Raw genomic sequence first — 17006 nt, 5'->3', positions numbered from 1 at the left:
TAATCGTTAGGTGATAGGGCTAAGTAGATCTGTGTCTCGTCTGCATAGCTGTGGTAAGCAATTTGGTTCTTTTTCATTATTTGGCTCAGTGGGAGCATGTACAGGTTGAACAGGAGTGGCACAAGAATTGAGCCTTGAGGGACTCCGCATGTCATGGATGTCCTTTCAGAATGATGGTCTCCTATACTCACATAATAACCTCTCCCATAAGTATGACCTGAACCATTTTAGGACTATCCCAGAGAGCCCGACCCAGTTTTCCAGTCCATCAATAAGTGTGTTATGATCGACAGTGTCAAATGCAGCACTGAGATCGAGTAGTACCAGAATCAATGTTTCGCCTGTATCAGTATTTAAACGAATATTGTTTATTATCTTTATGAGCGCTGTCTCTGTGCTGTGATGCAGTCGGAAACCAGATTGAAAATTGTCAAAGTATCCATTTGAGATTAAGAATTTGTTCAGCTGATTGAAGACAACTTTTTCAATGAAAGGAAGGCAAGATTGCCTATGCTATCCAGATTGCTTTAAAAGTAAAGGCACTCCAAGCAAGTGTACTGGTTTAGTTATGTAATATGGAAACGTTTGTCTTGAGTTTTGCAAACCATTATAACATCACTTCTGAATAAAATATGTCTAATCCAGATCTATTGATTTACAGAAAAAAGTGCAACAGCATCTCTTCAAAACAGCCAAGTAACATAATCAGACATTTTGTAGAAAAGGCACCATGCTAGTGTTTTTACACACACAAGCAACTGATCTCAGTCAAAATTCTGAGGCAATAGCGCCATCTAGTAGCATTACTTTGGCATTATCAACGGCACGCATTCTTTCTGTCTTTCAGGTGCTTTTTTCTCAGGTGTTTTGCTGTCTTTGTGAGTATGTGAAGTACGTAATGTAGGGATTTTTCCCAGTATAATTACTAGAAACATTTAAGAATAATTAGTTGACAAAGGACAAAACAGCCCTGTTAATATTTAGTTAACAGGTACAGCTCTATTGCGAGTGTGATACTGATTTCCTAAAAGTTCTTGAAACAAGTGATTAATATTGAGTAGCCTAACTTACGTTTCAGGCAAATATAAACAGACGTTTATATTTCGGTTATTTCTTGCCCACCAACTAAAATAGTTCCTTCCCAGAATCCAAAAGCATCAAGCCTGTCACCACCAAAGACTGTAAAAATAAATCAATAAATAAAAACCAAAAAAAAAACAAAAAAACATCAAGCCTGTCACTACTTTTTTACCACCAATCAACGAGTAGATGAAAACCCGGTCTGGAGTAACGAGTAAAAGTGGAACGAAAGACATTCCCTTCCGCCGCTCAAAGCGTTCTACAATCACTCCTCTCGAGATCCATTCCATGGTTTCTATTTTAAGTCAAACACCAAGTGGTGTTTTTTCGTGGTTCCATCGAGGGACGCAAGATATATTTTTTGGTTATCGTAAAATTAATTTGACTAAAAAGGGGCTGTTATTATCCTTTGAGATGGAATATATGAGACAAAAAAATCCTTATCAGTCAAACACATGGTCCTAAGTGGCTTATTGCTTTTTACTGTATCAGTAGGCTACAATAAAATATTTCGACATATAAAATCACCACAAAATGTTTATTCAAGGAGGAGATACAATTCAAACACACACAAACACCGATTGTTTTTTTCAATGGTTCAACAAAAAAAACATGTAATTTGACATCAAATAGATTATTTACCCAAGATGCTGCTAGCTATACAATATTTGTCTCTGTTATCTCGAATCAACATTTATTTGGATACACAGACAGTGCATTCAATTAATTCAAATTTACTATTGATGCACCATTACATCAAAACATATCTTTATATATTTTAATACATTCAATTAATTCAAATTTACTATTGATGCACTATTACATCAAAACATATCTTTATATTTTTAGTGCGATACTGGCACTAAATAATCATAATACAACCAGTCGTACTCCAGAAAATCTCATTCATATAGTCAAGATCTGTTTCAAAAGTACAGTAATTATCACAGCACTCTTTGGATATGGTTTGAGGCAACATTTCATTCGATCTAAACATGTTTTACTGGACAAAAGGACTTACAGATAACATCAAACAGACTCGGATTGTACTATATTTTAATCCTTATATGGAAATTGATGTTAATGAATCGAACATGTTTAACATTATGAATACAAATACTGAGATTTTTATCTTGTTCCCAAATTTGTTAATGTAACAAACGGCTTATGTTGTTTCTCACAAGCACTTACATTTTTCAGAAAAAAAGCAGTTAAAATCACTGTTGGAAAGTCAGTATATTCTGCAAAATTACTCTGAATCAAACATTTAAAGGATTTAAAAATACCTGCTTGAGCAACTGTCAGTGTTGATTTAAAATAACTAGCACTTGAATCAATAATCAGTGTCCGAGTTAAATGTCAGATGAAATTTTTAAAGCATATAAAAAATAAAGATAAAGAGGCTCTATCAGTTGAAGTAAATATAATTCTTTGACACAATGAGTGTTTTTCTTTGATTTGTATGTACACACACACAAACAAACAACATTTTTGTCATCCATCCCTCAAAATAACAGAGAGATTACCTTTTAGATTTGACAAAATGAGAGCACAAATATTGGAGCAGCAAAATAACATACCTGCAGATCCCATAGGTATGACTGACATATCTGTAGGTATATATATATATATATATATATATATATATACATATAAGAACCATAGTATTTAATTCAACATCCATCTGGAACATATATCTCAAATCCCTTAAGTGCAAACAAAATCTCCCGGGCTCCGTGTATCTCATGCAGAGTAAACTGATAATGGCTCTTTCAAAAAAATAGAGTGACAAACCACATACTATATACAGCCAGAAGATCTCTTGCACATCAACTGATTCCGGGTTTACAAGACAGACCAGAACTTGACCGGGAGTCTATCTGAAGGCAGGGTTGACCTTTAAATGGTAATCCCAGGCTTGGATCAGAGACCCAGGTGTAGTGAACGGTGAGAAGGCGGAGTGGTTGTAGGTCAGAGGTGTGGCGGGACGGTCTGAAGGGCGTCCTCGGCAGTGCGGTGCACATTAACATTCTAGGAAAAGAACAGAAAATGACAGACTATTATATGATTGAATTTTCAAAATCTACCTGTCATCCTGAAACATGTAACTTAAGACCTTTTTTTCTTAACTGGTACTGGTAATCTTAAAAAAATAAAGCAATATAAATAAATAATTGTTTCAGCATGTAATCACAGGGGTCAAGGGTCATGGGACAAAAGATGGTGATATAAAATTGTATGAAACATTTGATATGATCAGCTTAATATCTCCATCCAGACACTGCCCTTTGACTTCAGGTCTAAGTCCACTGACACAAACCACATTGCTGCCTTTTATCACTGTAATATGGTATCTGCCATGTTCGTTTTATCATTTTATGGTAGTTTATTTAGAAGAAATTTTGCAGTGTATTGCAATTATGTGTCAGAAGCTGTTCTGTCTGTGTTCATTAATGACAGACAGAATTGTGAGTGAATGTAAAGAGAGACAGGATTTCACTATTCAAATACATTTTATTAGCATCCCAAATAGACATTACAGTAGAGATTTTTCCTCCTCCTCAGTAACCAGAAGAGGACAGTTTCACATCATGACATTCCTTAGTGTTTCAAATAATTGAAAAAATGACTATGAATTAGTGCGTAAAATCTAAAATGTCTTTCTTCCGAGAGCACAATAAGGCTCCGCCAGCTACAAAACTTCACAATTCTTATATACATAATACACATTCCTAAATTATGAAGTGACGAATAATTACTAAGACGACAATAATGTAAAATGAACCAGCTAAAACCCAACCTAATTTACAAATGCATTCATTTACGTGCACAATAAATAAATTCACATGCTACTGGAGTGACTGGTGTTCCCTCATAGCAGCGGTTACATTCATGTGCAGCAGGAACTGAAACACTTCAGTGTGCATTTATGATAAAGTGCAGCTTAGTATTAACACATCAATGAACAGAGGAACACAAACTGATTTAATTCATTTAAAAAACAAGTTCATTCTGTACACAATTATCTCAGAGTTCATCGCTTCCGAGTTGTAGTTCAAAAGGCGTTTATTGAGCTGTTTTTTAGGCAATGCAGTAGATGCATTTTAGAATGTCTACAATCCTTAAAAAAATGGGAATGGGGATGGGACAATGGTGTGTGAGGAACAAGGAACTGTCATTGATGATCTGGCACTGTTAACAAAGCCTCTTCCGCCTGCCGTGACACATCTACGTTCTGTTTGAAGCAAACACAGGGAATGACGTCACGTTAATAGATGAGGTGAGTGCGTGACGACGATGTAACAGAACCGTAAAAAAACTGCATCGGTCCACACACAAATCAAGAGGAAAACAAGACCAAAACAATGAGCTTTTGCTTATATGAAAAAACAGCCGGATAGAGTGTGGAAGCTCGTCTCCGCCATGAAATACAAAGATAAAAAAGGTAATTGCAACTTTTTATCTCACAATTTTTTTCCTCGCAATTAAAAGTTTATATCTCACAGTTCTGAGAAAGAAGTCAGAATTGTGAGCTAATTGTGAAACAAGTGAGAAATGGGAGTTATAAAGTCTGAATTGCAAGATACAAACTCACAATTGCAAGATAGGAAAAAATAATAATAATTTTTAAAAAATTGTCACAATTGCAAGTTTATATCTCACAATTCTGAGAAAAAAAAGTCTGTGAGAACTGTGAGTTATAAAGTCCGAATTGCAAGATATAAAATCACAATTGCATGGGGAAAAATCTAAATTTTGAACTGACTTTTTTTTTTTTTTTTGCAATTGCCAGTTTATATCTCACAATTCTGAGGAAAATTAGTATTGAGGAATGTAAACAGCACATTTTGAGGAAAAAAGTCATAATTGCGAGATATAAACTCGCAACTATGAGAAAAAAGTCAGAATTGTGAGATAATTGCGGAAAAAAATCTGAATTGCAAGATATAAACTCACAATTCGAAGAAAAAAAGTCAGAATTGCGCGGTATAAACTCAACTATAAGAGAGAGAGAGAAAAAAAAGTCAGAATTTTGAGTTTATATTTTTGCAATTCCGACTTTTTTTTCTTAAAATTGTGAGATATAAACTCGGAATTGCAAGGAAAAAAAAATCTGAATTACCTTTTTTATTTTTTATTCTGTGGCAGAAACAAACTTCCATAATAGAGAGAAGATGTGAACTCAAAAATTGTGATAAGTTTCATAAACTGGCATGCTACAGTAAACCTAATAATGTGTTTCACCCTGGGTAAATTCATCAATGAGCCGAAAACCACATTTATCATGCGACGGCTGAGGCCCAGGAGACCACAAAGCTTAATCACTTTATTACACAGAAGATCTCTCAAGCATAACTACAGACCGACTGCAAACGTTCCCTTAAGCCACAACAGATGGGGAAGCTTTTAACCACCTAAGTGACTGCATTTATGAGTCTTACCTTAGGTCTGTCTCTGTGTGTATTCACAGCTTCGACTTTCAAACAGACTGACTCCACCTTACAGCCTGAAGACACAGGGTGATTCACAATCAACACTTGAAAAGCATTATTTAAAGAATAATGTCCATGTTAGTTGAGAAAGATTTCCTGTCTTACCATAGGCCACTGGTGTTAACTTCAATACTGTGTGTAGAGGACATTTCAGATAAGGAAGTTCCTCTGCAGGAGACGAAAAACACAGCAAACAAGTAGACTTTAGATTACTTTTTACACATCAGTGCAACTCTGTACAAGTGAACTGGGATTTAATAAGAGATAAGTGTATCTGTCTCTTGAGTGGTGTCATGGTGGTCATCACCTGCAGTCTTGTCCAGAAAGTAGGCCAGCAGACATCTCATGACGGCTTGATGACAGATGACCAGGACGTTTTCCTGCCGCTCTAACTCCATGATCACGGGTTCCAGACGCTGGACCAAGTCTTCATAGGACTGTGAGGAGAGAGCTGGATTAGAACATGGTTCCGCTTATGATGTAAAGATCACACACATGTAAACACACATGGCTGGATAAAATCAGTAGTTGACGTGAAACCTCAAGACATGCTATACTCAACTAAGGTTATTAACATATTCATTCAAATATTATATATGGAGTACTTCTACTTTTAAAAGTCCATTTGTCACACAGCTGAACTCTTGTAGTGAACTGCAAAAAAGGCCATTAGAAATGGTGAAACAGATAATATGATATGATATATATATATATATATATATATATATATATATATATATATGTATATATAATATATACATAATATATAATTATAAAATAGAAAAGTTAGAATTAAAATTGTAATATTAGATGAAACCCAAACTTATATATAATATATAATTATAAAATAGAAATAAATAGAATAAAATAAAATAGAAATATAAGATGAAACACTTAAACTTATACATAATATATAATTATTAAATATAAACAAATAGAATAATAAAATAAAATAAAATAAAATATTAGATGAAACACTTAAAAACTTGAAATGATAATTCCTTGGCAACAAACTTAAAATAAATAAATAAATAAGTTGAAGTACTAAAATTACTAAACCTAAAATGAAATAAAAAATAAATGAAAGCTAAACCGAAATATAAAAATGACAAAAGCACTAATCTTAAAACATTAATCTTTTTAATATTCGTATTAATAATTATTATTAAATCCTAAACTAAAATTAAGAAGAAAACTGAGAGTATATAAAAATAAAAGCTAAATCAACATATTAGTTAAATACTATAGTACATAAATAATACTTAACACTAAATAACACTGATATATATATATATATATATATATATATATATATATATATATATATATATAAATATACACTTTTTTAAAGATTATATATATATATATATATATATATATATATATATATAAATATATATATATATATATATATATATATATATATATATATATATATATTATTTATTTATTTTTCTCTTAAACATTTGAAAGAAAAAAACTGCATTGAGAGAATCTTTTTTTAATAAAAAAAAAAGGTAATGAATATATATGTTAACTACTTAAATATCAGATGTGATTTTCATTTAAACAATCTGATATACGATTCATCAAATCCAAAGATTAATCTCTCTATTAATCTACGCACTTTTCAATTGATGTCAGATGATTTTCACTAAACACTGATCATTAAATCCATTATATTAAATAGAGAGACCTATTATCAAACATGAATGTTTTGGTCCTGCACAGTAAGAGAGTTCCCTACAGTTCAAATCATACGTTCACAGAAACTACTCTCATATCTAACAACAATTGACATGCGCAACTGAAATATTACAAACTTAATTGATATTAAACGATGTGCAGTCCTAATCCACACACCCTAAACCTTCCAGCACACATCAACTTAAACATGTGATGAGGACCTTGCACCCAGTCTTTATCTAATATAGTGAGAACAGTGTGCTGCTTTAACACTCTCTGGGTAAACAGGTTTGAGATATTGATCTTAATGAGAACTGCTTGCTCTGAACAACACACACGCTCACAACCTGGCAGATGAGAGGAGCAAATGAAAGCGTGTATGTGTGGGCGCTGGGTAATTGTGTCTGATGTGCTCAGTCAGAGTAATAACACATGAAATAATGTCAATTAGGGACTTTGGGAACAACTTCAATACAGCCTAAAAAACAGACTTGTTTACTCCATTTGGGAGGATTTGGCCATGAGTAATAGAGAGCCTAGCAACCAGCGACATTTATTTGATGAGTGTTTAGTGTGCTAAAGTGCGAGGAAAAGCTCTTTGTCGCCAAAGGGACATAAAAGAGCAATACAAACACTGAATGATAAAATATGAAAGCTAAAATACATCTCGCTATGATGTATATGTCAAATGCACCATAACTGATTTCATGTAAACTGACCTCTCCTTTGGGATAGCGATAACGATATTTGTCCTGGTCCCTTAATGCAAACTCCAGAGGAAACTTCAGCTGGATCTCCTCATACATGAGCTCCTCGCAAACACCCTAAACACACACACACACACACACAGAATGAACACAATATTAACACAATATCCTGAATAAAAGGGCAGATTTTGTTTAACATTCATAAACAAGATACTTACAGCATCTATCTCATTGAGAGCTTTCCACTGTTCGTATGGTACACCCACAGCTTCTGCCGTCTGTATGGTCCTCTTCATCTGACTCGTCCACACCTTCAAATCACTGATATTCTGCGACTGGATAAACTGGCCCAAAGCGTCAGCAAACTGAGAGGGAATGAAAAAAAAACAGGTTTTAATTGCTAACTAACACAGAAGCACAGAAACTTCAGTTGGACTGATAATTACTTGCATGTTATGGCTAATAACTGATATATGTTCAAGCATCACATCCGCACATCACAGGCGTGCTTTATAGTTTGCATTGGCTTCCTGTTCAGTCGTGTGTCGTTTTTAAAACTCTCACACTAACATACTAAGCTAGGCATGGAATAGCCCCTTCTTATATCTGTGACTTAGTCACCCTGTACACGCCTTCTCGTTCTCTTCGTTCTGCTGATTCTCTTCCTCTTCAGGAGCCTCCTTGTAGATTAAAATGAATGGGGGAGAGAGCTTTCTCAGGCGCTGCACCCAGGTTAAGGAATGCACTTACTCTTCCTATTAGAAATGCTCCCACATCAGCATATTTCAAGACTTTCAAGACATCAAGCCTCAAGCTATTTTTGTGCTTGTTAGTAAAGCTAAAAACGAAGACTCGATGTAAATAGGCCTTTACAGCTTACCTGCTTTCCCCTCGCCGAAAGGCCTGAATCTCCTCCGATACGACCTTTGACGTTCAGATCACTCTCTCCATGCCGGCACAAGTAGATGGAGCGGGGTGTGATGTGGATGTTCATGAGGTAGTAAACGATTCGGCTCTGTATGTGGTCCTGAACCCGGTTTACTAGGTACCGCCTTCCCACATCGATGATCTTTATGAACGAAAGGTCCCTGAACACACCAACAACAACAAAAAAAAAGAGGTTAAATTCATGGATTCAAGATAGATTGGATTCAATTCAACAGCACCAAAATGGCATTTACCGGTCCAGTTCCTCATCCAGTGGCTGATAGGAGTTTTCATAACACTTTATCCTCTTCATAAAGTCCGCTACGGCCTCTTCTGTGTTACAGTGCGTGTAGTCTGGGCTGCCCAACTTCACTTGCTGAAAACCAAAACCACAAATTTAGACCCAAAACAGTCAAAACAATGTGAGATACAGATATTGAAAACATTCTGCATTTCTGAGACTTACCACAATGTTCTCTGCAATAACGTCAGGGTCTTCACACACAGATTCTACAAAGAAAACCTGTGATGTGAAAAGAGTGTTTTAAAACATGAAGTGAGAAACACACGAGATAAACATCGTAGATGAATTATCCCATTTCCAGCACCTTGAAACCATTCTGCTCTGCAAATCTGATGATTGTCTCTCTCCTTTCTCTTGTAGTGTTTGTGGCATCAAAAACCTGAAGATTGTAAAGCAAAAAAGGGTAAATGCATAAAACAAAAACAAAGAAATTAAGATCAAAATGGCCAGAGGTTAAATCGGAGCTAAAGCGAGACAATAGTTGTGTCCCAAAATAACGTACATACAACAAAACTGCAGTGCACGCTAATATAGTTAACGTTATAGTTATCTTAGTGTGGATGAAGGCCTAAACTTACAGAAAAAGATGCGTGTTCAAATGTATATGGATTAATGTTAACTTAGCCTAGATAACTTACACTTGAGCACAGTATATGTGTTCAAATAATGTTTGCCTTACCGCCACCTGGCCGCCTTCATCTGTGAGGAACTGCCGTACGTCATTGAGAGCTGCCAGTGCACACTGCCTAAAAGAGACCAGAAATCACATGAGCTTCTAAATACTCTTAGCATTTTTAAACCTGTGGTTTTATTTCATATTTCAAATGGCCATCATTGATAAAAATATATGTCTTACTTCCTGATTTTAAGCCCCTCTTCATTATCTGGCCTGAAGAACTCAAAGGATTTGTATATCTTCACACATTCACGTCTGTACTGCCCAACGTTAAACTCTGCGGAAGCAAAAAACCAAGACAAACCAATTTCAGGATCAGCGGCCACTGATGATATTCAACACATCTGGAACAAAAAAACGCTTGGCCAGCATTTAAACAGCCGTCACAAATCATAATTTTATATGAGAGTCACACTGCATGTGCTTTGTACCTTTTGTCGGAACATCAATCCAGTTGAGGTAGCGTGTCAGTTTCTTGGAGATGTAGGTCTTCCCTCTGGCCGGTAGACCCACGGTTACTATAAGTGTGGGGCAGTTGGTCATGCATACTGGAAGAAAAAAGAAAAGCAGCTCATAAACACTTAGGAGATATGTTTGACAATAATATTCTCCACACATACTAAAGGTGAACTGTCCATCATCACACCAAGTGGTGTAAAGAACAGAAATGTTTTAATCTATGTGCAGTTTAGCTGACCTTTTTATTGCATTAATAAAATCTGAGTTGTTGTAGAGCAGTGGTTCTCAACTCCAGTCCTCGGGACCCGCTGCTCTCCACATTTTGTATGTCTCCCTTATTTAACACACCTGAATCAGATCGTCAGCTCGTTAGGAGAGACTCCATGAACTGAACTGAGTGTGTCAGATAAGAGAGACATACAAAATGTGCAGAGCAGTGGATCCCGAGGACTGGAGTTGAGAACCACTGTTGTAGAGCATAAGTCATTTTGGTATCTCCACATCAAATTGCATAATATCATATCGATGTCCACATAGTCCTGCAAATTGCTGCAATCTAAAATGTGTGAAAATGATTGTTCTTGGTCTGTACATTTTAAATGATCTAGTATTTAAAGAAATACACCAATATTGATATTAGTATAGCTTTTGAGAGGTGAAACAATTCTTTTACAAGAACAATATTTAGCCGTTTCAATATTTTAGAGCAGAGCATAAGTGATCATTTGTTTTACCTTTATTATAGAGATTTCCATGACTTTTAAGATTTTTTAAATCTCCATGACTTTCCCTGGCATAGAAAACATAATTTTTAAATGCCCTAATATTTCCAGGTTTTTACCGTGGGAGCTGAAAATGCATTTACTAGTACGCAACTACGGAATATTATGCAACAATCTGCATTGTTATAATGAACGTTATATATACACACCTAAATAACTCATAATCATTAATTTCAATACATGTAACGTTAATCTTCTTAAATCGAATTTAATGTTTAATTTAAAAAATGCAATCACTCAAAAAGCCTCTAGATTTGTTTCAGACATTGTTAAATTGTATCACCATTGAAGTATTGCATCAGAAAGCCCTTTTGACTCCAGCATCAGTGTCCGGCTCTCATCCTTTCATCCATACTTACCCTTTCTTTGACTAATGTGTCTCTCTGGAAGGCCGTTTTTGGAGGATGGCACCCATATTTTCTTTAAAGGATTCTGTGTGAGCTCTCGGGTTAGACTTTTACCGCATTGCTCCGTGTTGTTCTCTATTACACTCATTATATTCGTCGTCTCAACAAACGAGCGTCCATTACCGTCAGTGCGCACTAAAGACAGCGGGGAAGAATGTCATTAAAATGGTAAAGAACGGCCCCACCGTAACGGCACGAAGAGATGCGCAAATACGGCACTTTACCGTAATGCCAGGTGTACATTTTTAACATAGGACAGATACAATGTTTCCTAAAATATGAGGTTTACTGGCTTTATATTCTATTTTCAACTCAACCGTTATAAAAGTTCGTCGGTCGGTGTTAATGATTATTCTGTTCATTCTGTTGAACAGATGTCGCGGTCACGTGGTATCTGTTACTTTTAGGCAGTCAGGTACTGACTTCAACGAGAGGGGTAATTAATGATCAACGCGCTGTGTGAAAGGGGCTTTAAGATACAATTATTTTGGATTCTCCAGTAAGCAATAAAAAAAATAAAAAAATCGCCCATTTGATTATTATTTTTTAGTTCTAGCAGCAACATTTGGATTATAATGGTATTTTTAACCCTGTAAAGCCTGACATGAAATAATAGTAAGAGGAAAATATATACTTTTAAATGGATCAGTTTACTGAATATGAGTTGTCACTCTGTATCTCCCAATAATGTGTCTTCTAAGATGATATTTAAATGCTTAGTTTTATGATCAAAGCACTGTAGTTTTAATTGTGGGGGGCAAAACATAATGCAATCCAAAAATTTAGAGATTAAAAGCCTGTTGTGTATCATCTTTGATATATTTTAACATGATTTTCCAAAAAACGATGAATGAATAATCATGTAAACGGAAGTAGCTTCAGTCCAGTAAACGTTAATCTTGTAAAAAATAACTTTTATATTGTTATTAATATTTAATGTTTGCTAATAATTAACGATTTCACAACAAAAAGGCATGCAAACCACAACCTGAAGAGGGACGTTTTCAGGATTACACTAAAAGGCATTTTACTTGCAAAAAAAAAAGAGAAAGGATAAACTATCAATCTGATGACAGAAGACATAGTAGATTGTAAAAGCAGATTTTCAAGCAAAGTTTTGATCATGTTGATAATCTGAGGCCTTAGAAATTAGCATATCGAATATGACACAGTAGGCTTTTTTAGTTGCTAATCCGAGCACCACATTTGAATTATTTGAATAGACTTTTTTATTATTTGAATGTTTTAGTGTTATTTTGGAACTATTAAAAAAATTAATATACATGTTTGAGACTTAAATTCCTAAATTAAATTAAATGCACAGCATACACACACACACACACACACACACACAAAAAAAAACAGTACTGGTTTACACTGATCATGGACATTTTCAATGGCCTTTGCAGTGTGTTGGCAAGTTGTAACATGGATGTAGACCAGTAACACAACTGGTAAAATCGGACTATCTCGTAAAACCTGTTGTCCCAGGGACATTAGGATATAAAGATGATGCTTGTATTAAACACATTTGCAAAATAATGTAAATTAGGTCAAAGTTCACCATCAAAATTAGCAGTGTGAAAGATCATAGACTCAGCTTAAACTTAAAGCATCAAATCTCTGCCCTCCAAAAACTGCAGCCAATTACAATGATATATATTTTAAGGCAAAAAAAAAATGTCAGAACCTTCTTTTTCTTACATTTTGGAAGTTAAAGTAAAGTCAAAGTCATGATACTACACACAAATTATCCACTAGATGGCAAGAAAGAGACTGTTGGCTACGCACCCTATGGATTGTGGGTAGGGGATTTGACTTCAGCTGTGAGCATAGCTTGATAATAACAGTGATTTGTGAGAAATATCATGTATTTATATCAGTGCACAATGTCTTGGCACTGAAATGTGTTAACAGATCATCTAAGGTAGAAAAACAATGAGGCTACACAATGTTAGATTGCTTTTTTTCAGCAAACACATCAATAGATCAGTTTAAGTTAAAGGACAGTTTCATATTTAACAACACATATGCATATTAGTAACAGCCTTTTCTCCTGGTACCGTAAACATTTTCTTAAAAAATGGGGAAAAAACCAATCATGCCTTGCAACAGATCCTCCAACTGAAACTAAGCTGTTCTGGATAAGGAACTAGTAAACCACAAAACCTCTACAATCATACATTCATTTCACTCCCAATTCTAGATTTCATTACACAGTAGTCTATTGTCAAACTATGAATCATATTTTGCAGGTAGTAAATCAGCATTCAGATTTCCAGGGAAAACTCAACCAGGTGGGTCGAGGAAAAGTGGGTGTGGAATATGTTAAAGTCATTCTGCATCAACAAATCATATCTCTCAAATCATATCATAATCATATCTACCAAAAACAGGTTATCTTGTCTCCTACTGGTAACATGATAAACTGTCATAGCTTGAAATCTCTGATTTGTGATTCCATTGGCTTTAGTTCTTATGTGTACTAGTTTGGAATCTGACCGTCTTTCCCATCACAATGGATTCGGCGATACTTCATGGATACTTTAGGGATACAAACCATTTAATTACCAGCCCAAATTGCTATGCATTACTGCATACCAAGCTCCTAATTTTCTTGTCATTTGAACAAATCTTGGAAGAAATGCAACAGTAGCTGTGTTCGTTATAATATTTCTCATTTGCTGATAACCTTAATTATAAAACCCTGCTGATTTTTGTCTTCTCTCTAGGTCATAGTATTCTGTTTTTACAACTGGAAAAGCTGCAGTTTACCTCCATGTCAGTAATCTAACAAATATGGCCATGATTTGACCTCAACTCATCCACACTCCTGCACAGCATGAATGACATGCCCAACACAAACACTACTGAGAAATTACACAAAACGCTTCACAGCCCAAATGAAATCGATCTTTAGTACACATAAAACCTCAATGCATTTCAATGCATGCAGCACATGACCTGAACACTATGTGCTTATCTTCATTCATTCAATGCATTGCACAGAACACAGCGTCAGTTTATTTTTAGACCACATGCATGGTTTACAGCAATGTATAACCATAGGTTATGTGAGTATATTATTAACAGGCCATATATATATATATATATATAAAATCATGCTCAAAATGTGTTGGACTGTTGAGTCCAACACACACGCGCCTACGTGACAGAGTCTTGTTTACTTCTTCCTCGTCGCGTAGCCTACACAATACCAGCTGCTTCCGCCAGAGAACAGCCATAACCTCATGTTGCTTACCCCTCTTATCCAGAATCTGCGTGTTTTTGGACCGGCTGGCACCCCTCATTGTCCGCGTTTTGTGTGTTAGTGCTTTATTTTGATGCTCGAGCCTTGAGGTATAAAGGAGAAGTATGTGAAAACACGAGCGCACACGCCCACTGATTGACAGGTGGCTCAGCCAATCGCTGCGAGGCAGAGGCGAGCGGACACTCCCACCCTTCATTAGAAAGAATCAGGGGAAAGTTTGTGTTGATACTGTTGCGCAGTGTTATGCAATGTTTTATGTTACACGGGAGTGCATTCAATGCTTTGTTTTCGTTTAAAGAAAATGGATAGGATTTTTTAACACGCCCAAAAACTATTTAATTTTTTATGACAGGTTTTTTGTTTGTTTTTTTGTTTTTCTTTCTATCTATCTATCTATCTATCTATCTATCTATCTATCTATCTATCTATCTATCTATCTATCTATCTATCTATCTATCTATCTATCTATCTATCATCTATCTATCTATCTATCTATCTATTTAATAGCACATATACCAAAACATCTTATACAATTCAAGATATTCAAGAAAATATATTACAGGATGGATGGATAGATGGATAGATAGATCACAAGGAATTAAACCACTGTGGAGAATCAATTAAAATCTAATTCAACAAGGCCTACATATGCCTACTAATATAGGAGAGGTGTTTTAATCACTCGCTGTCTCTCAGGAAATGTCTCGGCTATATTAGGAACATCTTGACCTGCTGGACGCTGAAGTGATTCTGCATTCAAAAACATTTTTAGCCTGTACAGCTGGAACATGTCAGTCACATCCCAACACATACCATGACGCCATAATAAAAAAGAGATAGAGCTGTGGACACAGGCCAAGTCAGGAGACAGGTCACACAGGTCTGTGCTTGGTGTGGTGATAACAGCTATGGTAAATATCAATAAATAAACAAAGTTCAAATGGTTTGAGCTTGTCTTGACTAAAAAAGGCAAAAGTGTGACAGTAGTTATATGTCTACGTTCAGACTGGAACAAAGCAGGGCATGGAATTGTGATGAGGGCATGAAATTAAGAAGGGTCCCGGAACAGGATGTAATGATCTGATGCAAGCAAACACACACACACACACGCACGTCAATAAGCTTGTGATCTTTCCATCAGAAAGTGTACTATTTTTACAATAGCACAAAATGTTAAAAACGTGGGCGGTCTGAAAATATATTTACAGTGTCACAAATGGAAAAAAAGGAGTATAACATATATAAACAAGACAGTAGGGAAGGCTGAAAATAAATACACAACTTGTGACAACAGATCATGACCTTTACACGTCTGTCCGGAACATTCTTTATAAAGGCCAAAGTGATCAGAGACCCTGCCTCAAGCCTTACCCCCATTCCTGGCTCTCACGGCACAGACACTCTTCAGAAAGACACCCTCGCTTTGTTCTGTATGTCAAATACAGTCAGTTAATTCCATAATATAGAAATGAGATACAGTCAGTAAACTGAAAGAACGTACCTCTCATGTAAACACATTGATCTGAAAATCACATTGTTAATGGCTGTTTTTAATGGAAAACAAAGAGATTGAATTTTGGGGTAATAACAGTTTGATTATATTGGTAAGTTTTATTTACGCAAATGTAGATTTGTTTAAATTGTTCCAATTTTGGCATTTCAATTTTTTTAAATGAGTGCCTTAAAACTCTTTGGTTTTGTGTGTGTGTGTGTGTGTGTGTGTGTGTGTGTGTGTGTTTTATTATGTTTACTATTATAAACATATAATAATATAAGTACAATAATAGTAAACTTTATTTAAAAAAGCTAATAAAATAAGTACTAAATACTAAATAGTACAAAACCAACTAAAAATAATACATAAAAATACTAAAAACTAAACTACTAAAAATTACTAAAACTTTAATTAAAATTAGACAGAAAAACAGAAAAATTAAATATCTAAATATAATATAACATAATATCAATGATACAAAATGTACACAGGAATAAAGTCAGTTTCCCTTAAGTTTGACAACCAGGTAGTGTCCAAATACCCGTTTGTCTTCACTTTGAGCAGTAGGCCTATATCTATTGTTTTATAATTTTTCAAATTCAATTTGAGAAATGTTGTGCTTGAAAAATGTGCTTATGCTATATTTCTTTAAAATAAGTATCATTTGTTTTGATATTTTGTTATCTAATGCAATAAGATTCATATATTTTGAGTGTGGA

At 35.1% G+C, this 17006-nt stretch overlaps 1 protein-coding gene across 4 annotated transcripts; it reads right to left on the bottom strand.

Annotated features, from left to right (window-relative positions):
• Window positions 1–1599: 1599 nt before the first annotated feature.
• On the bottom strand, window positions 1600–15169 carry pfkfb4a (6-phosphofructo-2-kinase/fructose-2,6-biphosphatase 4a). 4 transcript variants are annotated; one of them, XM_084101626.1, is made up of 14 exons: window positions 14784–15167; window positions 10305–10421; window positions 10054–10150; window positions 9877–9943; window positions 9502–9576; window positions 9360–9416; window positions 9148–9269; window positions 8847–9054; window positions 8185–8331; window positions 7979–8083; window positions 5881–6010; window positions 5679–5741; window positions 5523–5587; window positions 1600–3111 (listed from the first exon to the last, which is right to left on the bottom strand). In XM_084101626.1, the coding sequence occupies exons 1-14, from the start codon at window positions 14986–14988 to the stop codon at window positions 3052–3054; spliced, it is 1518 nt and encodes a 505-aa protein (XP_083957752.1). In that variant the 5' UTR covers window positions 14989–15167; the 3' UTR covers window positions 1600–3051. The 4 variants fall into 4 exon arrangements, with proteins under 4 accessions (XP_083957752.1, XP_083957754.1, XP_083957755.1 ...); XM_084101628.1 differs by lacking the exon at window positions 14784–15167 and adding an exon at window positions 11474–12353; XM_084101629.1 differs by lacking the exons at window positions 1600–3111; window positions 14784–15167 and adding exons at window positions 3182–4315; window positions 11474–12355.
• Window positions 15170–17006: the final 1837 nt, after the last annotated feature.

This window comes from Abramis brama (assembly GCF_963993115.1).
Source record: "Abramis brama genome assembly, chromosome: 23".
Lineage (NCBI taxonomy): Eukaryota > Metazoa > Chordata > Actinopteri > Cypriniformes > Leuciscidae > Abramis > Abramis brama.
Note: the sequence above shows the minus strand (reverse complement) of the source record. Positions and strands in the feature narration are given on the sequence as shown.